The sequence below is a fragment of the Bacillus rossius genome, chromosome 1 (assembly GCF_032445375.1).
Source record: "Bacillus rossius redtenbacheri isolate Brsri chromosome 1, Brsri_v3, whole genome shotgun sequence".
Lineage (NCBI taxonomy): Eukaryota > Metazoa > Arthropoda > Insecta > Phasmatodea > Bacillidae > Bacillus > Bacillus rossius.
Genome location: NC_086330.1, coordinates 34,158,364 through 34,166,458, shown reverse-complemented (window position 1 = coordinate 34,166,458; position 8,095 = coordinate 34,158,364). Strand labels below are relative to the sequence as shown.

Sequence of the window (8,095 nt, the reverse complement as noted above, 5' to 3'; positions counted from 1 at the left end):
GTGCGTAGCCTATACTCGAACACCCCGGGGGTCGCCCTTGCGCGGGTCACCGCCCGGCAACTGTATGGCCCTCCGCAGTGGCGTAGCCAGGATTTGTGTATGGAGGGTGTTAAGAAGAATGCCCCCCCCCCCCCGTATTAAAGCGGGGGGGGGGGGGGGGGGGTCCGGGGCTCCTCCCCCGGGAAATTTCGGTACTTAAATTTAAATATTGTAATGGTAAAAATTTTATTAATTTTTAATATGAAATTTGTTTGAGTGATGAATAAGAAATTAATTAAAGATTTGGTGCTAAGGGGGGGGGGGGTTGAACCCCTGAAACACCCCCCCCCCCCTTGGCTACGCCACTGGTCAATCCTCCCGGGAGCAAGTCCATCTACTGCTGTGTCCGTAATGATTTCAAACACATTAACTTATTTATCACGTTACACATAAACATTATATAATTATACTTTGAATAAATAATTGTTTTTAAACAGGTTATGTGGATATTATACCGTTATTATGATCTTATGTTTATACACATGCAACATAATAATAATCACGTAGTTTTTCATTCGGACAAACTTTTCCTGCAAGGTTAAAAAAAAAAAATTAAACCTCAATTCTTCTCTTGCCAACAGTTTTTTTTTACTTTTGTCCATTTGCTCCTAACTCTCACATCTCCTATGGAGCTAAACAGAGGTAAGATGTTTCGCGTCCGATCTTGGTCGAGACTTTGGTCCCCACCCAGCAGGTAACACGTGACGAGTAACACGTGCGGTCCGTTCCAGAGAACACGTCCTTTTTTTCCAAAAAAAAAAAAAAAAAAAAAAAAAAAAAAAAACATTCAACCTTGGGCAGCTGACTATTGTGATGTAATAAACCAAACAATCAGCCGTCCATGAAGCTCCGGATCAAGAGGAGGGACAGCCGTTTCGCCGTTTCTTCCTCTAGGAAAACATATAATAAAACAAAAATAAATGGAAACAACACATTATTCCAGTATAAAATATTACTAACAGGTTGGTTTGGTATTTCATTAAATTAAAAAAAAAACTAACTTCGAAGTAGTTATCGGTGAGAAGTTTTATGAACAACAACCTCTCGATTTCTCATAAGATTTTGTAATTCGCAATCCGTACTTTTAAGTGCCATATAATGCTCATAAACTATATATTAAAAAGCTGTTATTTTTAAAAGAAATTATGTTCTTCCATTTGTTTTAATTTTACTATCGTATGGCACCATGAAAGACGTTGTATTCGCAAAATAAAAAAAAAATTCACTTCCGTTTTGAGCTGGACATGCCGAAATATTTATCAATATTAATTGTGTTGAATTAAAAAAGATAAAAAAAAAACATGGATGCGTGGCTGCTACACGTGTTAGAAGTGACACTTCACATGTGGGGGCACAAGAATATGTAATAATGTGTGCAAGTAAGCATAAGATATGCGGTCATGCCACCGACTACCCCATTCCCGACGGCCGCACTTTTCGTTCATCTCTGAACGTAACATTTTTCGTTGCACTCTGAAGCCGTAGTCGCCAGGAAATACCCTACCAATTACGCATCTTAATTAAAGGGAACGGGGAATACGGGGAAGGGGGGAGCCTAGTCAAATAAAGGGGTCAAATGTAAGTCTAATATAAGGAAAATATAATTTTATTGTATATAATGATGGTATGTAATTATGACTTAATTACCTAATTTTATATGTAGGCCTATATAATCTTATCATAACCACGGACCTTAAAATATGCATTCAGGTTAAACTGCAGTAAAAGTAAGTTTAGTTTAAGATATTTGATAATTTTTTTTCAATATTATTATTATTTTAAAAAATAACACAATAAAAACTATAAGAGTTTTAACATCTTTTTCTGTGGCCATTGAACCTTGAAAACTACGTTATTTCTTCCAATACAGTACGTGAAATAAAAGTTGAACTTAATAAATGGTTAAGTACACCAGGTACGACATGCCAAGCGGAAAGCGGACGCGGAACGAGCAGGGGGTGGGGGTGGTGAGCGGGGAAGTGCCGACGAGGCCGCGCCCGGCGTGTCGCAGGCCAACACGGCGCGCGGGCGGCTGCGCGTGACGGCGCTGCAGCTGGCGGCGGCGCGCGGCGGCGGCGCGGGCGAGGAGGCGGCGCGCCTGCTGCTGGGGGCGGGCGCGCTGCCCTCCGCCGCCGACAAGCTGGGGCGCGCGCCGCTGCACCACGCCGCGCAGGCATGCGCCCCCGGGATCGTGCGCCTGCTGCTGGAGGCGGGCGCCGCCCCCGACCCGCGCTTCGGCGTGGCGCGCGAGGAGCCCGACGGCGGCGAGCAGGCCTGCCCCCACGCCTCCGCGGGATGCCAGGTGGGTGCGTCGGGATTCCCGGTGTTGGGCGGCTGCCGCAAGTCACCAAGCACACACAAACACACACAAACACACACAAACACACACAAATATCAATAAACTAGCTGCAGTACCCAGCGTTGCCCGGGCTGAACACAGGTTGAAGGGGAACTGTTTAGAGATCAGATGTAGTTAGTAATTGTCTTCTTAATTCGAATGTCAAGTGTGCAAAATCATTTATATCTCTTTCATATCCCGACAGACGTTGTTCTGCCAGTTTATAGTTATTTACCTGGTCCGTATGTAATCTAGACTCTATAAAGCAATATAGAAAAAAAAAACTGAAAAATAAGGGATTACTAATATTGAAAAGATTCCATTATCTAGCTAATGCTCGGCATGCATTGCAATGCCTCATTCAGGTTTGTTTTGTAATATGTTTGAAGTAGTTACACATATAGATACAAATAATCTATCCATGTCTCTAAATATATATTTATCTCTATCTACATCTATAGTCCTATATATCTATGTATCTCTCTATCTGTATTTATTTCTTTATATCTACATATATACCTCACACTATCTCTATGTATTCTATATGAGGGTACTGATTGCTTCGTTGTTAATATCACACGGGTGTTTTTTACTTGTATGGGAAAATTAAGAATGATAAGGCATCTAGTGCGTGGCAACAATGTTAATAGGCAATATGAAATAAACTTCTAGCGCCTGCGGCATTGTCAACACACACTTCGTACGTGTACTGAATGTTGTATCTAACCCCATCCAACGCATTTGATTCTAAATTTGACTTTTAGTAAGGATCCCTAATGTTATTGATAATATAATATAGCCTATAGCCTTCCTCGATAAATGTACTATCCAACACAAAGAAATTTTCAAATCGGACCAGTGGTTCCTGAGATTAGCGCGTTCAAACAAACAAACAAACTCTTCAGCTTTATAATATTAGTATAGATGAATAAGAAGCCTTCGAGCCGACACGCAAATATTCACCTGCACGCTGCAGCACTTGTTACATGCCCATACTTGTCACCCGGTAACAGTTCACCAAGACCGACACCATAGACACAAACGCGCTCACTGTCTCTACCGGCTTGAGACCCCTCATTCCTGCCCCTTCAACGGATAGTAGCGATGGGCGTAGCCTTTGAGAAGAGTAGCAGAATTGCGTGAGCGAGGGGGGGAAGGGTCGGTTGAGTTGTGAAATTGTCTCCAGTAGGAAGTAGGACAGAAATTACAAGTCTATTGCTAACAAAAATTCATTGTAAACCTTGCAAGTAATGCAATCCGCGATGGTCACATTTTCTGATATGGCCAAGGTGACGTTTACATTTTTTTTTTGATTGCGGGGTTTGAAATTTTTTTTATTAAATAATTGGCAATCCTGGCCTTTCACAACGCTAGCTTCGATGACGTCTTTTAATAATTTTAGCGCTGACATTTTACACAGTTAACTTAAAACAAATCTTATGAGCTTCCAAAAACAGTTTTACTGTTTATTTGAATACCTGCGTAGAAGGATGGGTTAAGATATATAGTTTATGAATAACACGCGTCATTTATCGACTTGCGACGCGTTCGTTGTAAATTGAAAGCCGTGACGATGTACGTGGAGCACAAGTGCGAGGGGCAGTGGCGTAGCCAGGATTTGTGTTTGGGGGGGGGGGGGGGATGTTAAGAAGCATGGCCGGCCGGCCCCCCCCCCCCCCCCCCCCGTTTTAAAGCAGGGTGTCCGGGGGTCCTCCCCCCGGGAAAATTTGGATTTTAAGGTGTAAAATAGTACTATTTTAGCAGTTTTCGGTATTTAAATTTAAATATTGCAATGGTAAAATTTTTAATTAATTTTAATATGAAATTTGTTTGAGTGATGAATAAGAAATTAATTAAAGATTTGGTGCTAAGGGGGGTGGGTTGAACCCCTAAAACCCTCCCCTGGCTACGCCCCTGGCGAGGGGGAAGCGCTGACTGCTCGCTCCGCAGCAGCAGTAGTAGTAATGGATGAGCTGCAGGAGGCACCTGGTGCGCGCAGCTGGCGCTGCCCGAGTGCTGGGGCCGCACTCCGCTGCACCTCGCGGCCCGGGCCGGCGACCCGCCGTGCGTGAGGCTGCTGCTGGGCGCCGGAGCCGACCCCCAGGCGCGCGACGAGCAGGGCTTCACCCCCTTGCTGCTGGCCGGCGGCCGCGTCGCGCCCGACGACCCGGCGGCCGTCTCCAGGTGAGGGTCCTCTGTCACTCCTCCTCTGCCCGTCCTCTGTCTCTCTCTCTCTCTGGAACCTTCACTTTCCCCTCCCTGGCTTACACTTCTCCGGCTGTTTGGAACTTTTTCTCTCTCTGTCTCATCAGGACGAGAGAACTTACCGTCTGGCCTTTCGTAACTTGAAGAGTTTTAACTCTATATATCTATGGCTGTCCGGAACGAGAAACCTTTGGTTTCATCTCACTGACTGTTTGGAACTCTCTGACTGTCCGGGACACGGTGCCTTTACTTCTCTCTTTCACTCTCTCTCTCTCTGTCTTGGTTGTTTGCAACTTGGAACCTTTACTTCCATCTGTCTGGCTGTTCTGTAATTGAAACGAATATTTACCCTTGAATGTGGTCCATTGTTAAAAGCATTTACTGTCCTCTACTTGTGCAGCCTGAAACTTAAAGCATATGGAAATGTCTACTTGCAAGAAGGTTGGTAAGACCTGGTGCCCGGGTGTAAGGGGGGCGGAGGCCTCACGAGGGTCGCGTGCCACAGGTTCGAGGAGGTGGTGTCTGCGCTGCTGGCCGCCGGCGCCGACCCGAACGCGCGCGCCTCCAAGGGCGGCGGCACGGCGCTGCACGCGGCGGCGGCGCTGCGGTCGGAGGCGGCGGCGCGGCGCCTGCTCGCGGCGGGCGCCCGGGCGAGCGGGCCCCCGGGGGCGGAGACCCCCCTGCACGTGGCCGCCGCCTCCGGCAGCCTGGCCGTCGCCAAGGTGCTGGTGGACCGCGGCCCGGCCTGGATCGTCAACGCCGCTGACGAGGTGGGTCCGCGATGCTCTCTCGCCATCTCGCGTGACGTCACTCCCCCATCCCGCATAATCATCAACTCCTTCACTATATCTTTGAATATATATACTGTATATAAGACGCCAGCCCAGGTTAAAATTTCTAATACGGTTTTGAGGTAGTTGGTTAATTCACCGCCGCAATCGCCACCATCTCTAGGGCATCGACTTGTGGTGGTCCCTAGCGGACAAGTGTCGAACTCTTCAAACACCCCTTCCCCCTCCCGTTGAACGACCTTGAGCTGCAGTGAATGATAGGTGGGGGGGGGGGGGGGTGCGGGGGAATGACAGTGGGCGACAGTGCTGCGCTCTATCGTGTACACAACAACTAAGACGATACAGGGCGTTACGGCAGCGCACTGCAGCGGCGAAGTTCCCAAGCTGCTCTTCATACGCTTCTGAAAAACGTAGAGTAAACCCTATCCACTCGCGATTTCTATACAGTATATATATTCAAAGACTATATTAAACCAAACCAATCCAATAACAGGTCACACTCTAAAAAAAAAAAAAAAATTGTACTTTTACAAGGGAAATTCTTGGAGACCCTGTTTGCCAAGGATATTTCTCGCAAAACTACAAGGCAGAGCCTTGCAAAATCGCACATGGCACAAAGCTCTGCCTTGTAGTTTTACAAGTAATATCCTTGGCAACAGGGTTTCCAAGGATTTTCCTTGTAAAATATACAAAAATTTCTTTCAGTGCATGTATATGGAGTATGAATATACAGGACTATTGTTTGTACGATACGCCCTCTCGAAAAAGAGTCCCGAGTACAAAATAGCACAGAAAACAACAACAACAAAACATACCTGCAATGGGTTTACAAAGCATCAGTTACCAAAACTATCGACACCAAAAGAAATTGGCCACGTGTCCGCGCGTTAGACGCGAAACTTCACAGATGGAGAGGGATAAGAATCTTGTAGGGTACACAAATATTTGAAACATGTGCACTAGAGTGCAAGTATACGAACGTACAGGTGAGTGTGCTGATATGAAAGTGCATAAGTATGCGAGTGCGGAAGTATGTGTGTGCGCTGCCACTACCATACGTGTTTTCGGAATTTGTCAAGTCAGTGACTTTTAAAGAAAGTCTCACATCGTGGAAATGTATGATGATCGCAAAATGATGTTCTTTTTTAATTGCGACCGCCAAGTTGCATGAACGAACGGCGAGCTCCGCATGTGTCCGGGACTGATCGCAGATCAGTGAATCTCATGCCTTTTTTTTAATACCTTCTTAAAGGACAATTTAGCCTAAATGTTCGTTGTAAAATAAATTTTTAAGGATGGCAGCCGTTTCTGTTGAAGTACCGAACAGTTTCAAGGGTCCTTGGAATATTTACCGATGCAGCATTTCGTGAAAGGACGAGTCATTCGTGTCATTTCGTGCATCCTTGTGACCACGAGGGGTTCGTGGTGGATAACGATAGTCCTTGTGACCACGAGGGATTCGTGTTGGATAACGATAGTCCTTGTGACCACGAGGGGTTCGTGTTGGATAACGATAGTCCTTGTGACCACGAGGGGTTCGTGTTGGATAACGATAGTCCTTGTGACCACGAGGGGTTCGTGTTGGATAACGATAGTCCTTGTGACCACGAGGGATTCGTGTTGGATAACGATAGTCCTTGTGACCACGAGGGGTTCGTGATGGATAACGATAGTCCTTGTGATCACGAGGGATTCGTGTTGGATAACGATAGTCCTTGTGACCACGAGGGGTTCGTGGTGGATAACGATAGTCCTTGTGACCACGAGGGGTTCGTGATGGATAACGATAGTCCTTGTGACCACGAGGGATTCGTGTTGGATAACGATAGTCCTTGTGACCACGAGGGGTTCGTGTTGGATAACGATAGTCCTTGTGACCACGAGGGGTTCGTGTTGGATAACGATAGTCCTTGTGACCACGAGGGGTTCGTGTTGGATAACGATAGTCTTTGTGACCACGAGGGGTTCGTGTTGGATAACGATAGTCCTTGTGACCACAAGGGATTCGTGTTAGATAACGATAGTCCTTGTGACCACGAGGGGTTCGTGGTAGATAAGAATAGTCCTTTGCCTAGCCAGCCGACCGCTGTCTTCACTCGTTTATGTTTATCAATTACTGTCAAGTGATTCACTAGAAAGTGTAAGAGTTGAACATTGCCTGAAAAATAGAGTAGCAGAGATTTGAGACTGCCGAAATAGTATTTTTATGTTGATCAGAGGTTTAAATAGCGTTGAAAGAAATCTGATAGCTCACATAGCCTTTTAACGCTAGTTTCTCACTGAATGCAGCCTTGGAACCAGAGGATCCTCGTGATAAGACTGCATTGGTGAGTGACACGTCCTTGCTTTTGGAAAAAACCATCAGTCCATTGTGGATCACCTTGGGAAATTGGTTTGAATTATTGGAATAATATTATTGCAGACAGCCACACCGAATTTGTATTTGTATTTAGCGAGGTACTTTAGTTGTGCACTTCTAAGGGCGCGGCTACACGGAACGCCGAACTACTTCAGGTGAACAAACGCAAAAGTGTACGGTCTCACGTCAGTTGGTATAAAGTGCGTTCAACTCCAAATCCGACTGTCTACTGTCATCGAGTGAATGTGCTGTGGATCCTATTTATTTTATACTTAGAAATAAAAAAAAACAGCAATGCAATCTCAGATTGACTTTACTAGGCGGACACAAATGTCAAAATAGTTAAAGAAGACGTCGTCAGCA

The 8,095-nt window shown here is 45.8% G+C and overlaps 1 protein-coding gene across 3 annotated transcripts in view; it reads left to right on the top strand.

The window, feature by feature from the left end:
• Positions 1–8,095, top strand: part of LOC134534176 (transient receptor potential channel pyrexia-like) — a 38,206-nt gene that overhangs the window by 147 nt on the left and 29,964 nt on the right. For 2 of the 3 annotated variants that reach the window (XM_063372322.1, XM_063372331.1), the window contains exons 2-4: positions 2,051–2,341; positions 4,377–4,561; positions 5,088–5,352. In XM_063372322.1, coding sequence (XP_063228392.1) covers positions 2,051–2,341; positions 4,377–4,561; positions 5,088–5,352 — 741 coding nt within the window. Of the gene's footprint in view, positions 1–2,050; positions 2,342–4,356; positions 4,562–5,087; positions 5,353–8,095 lie in introns of those variants that run through there. The other variant, XM_063372340.1, reaches the window with a different exon arrangement.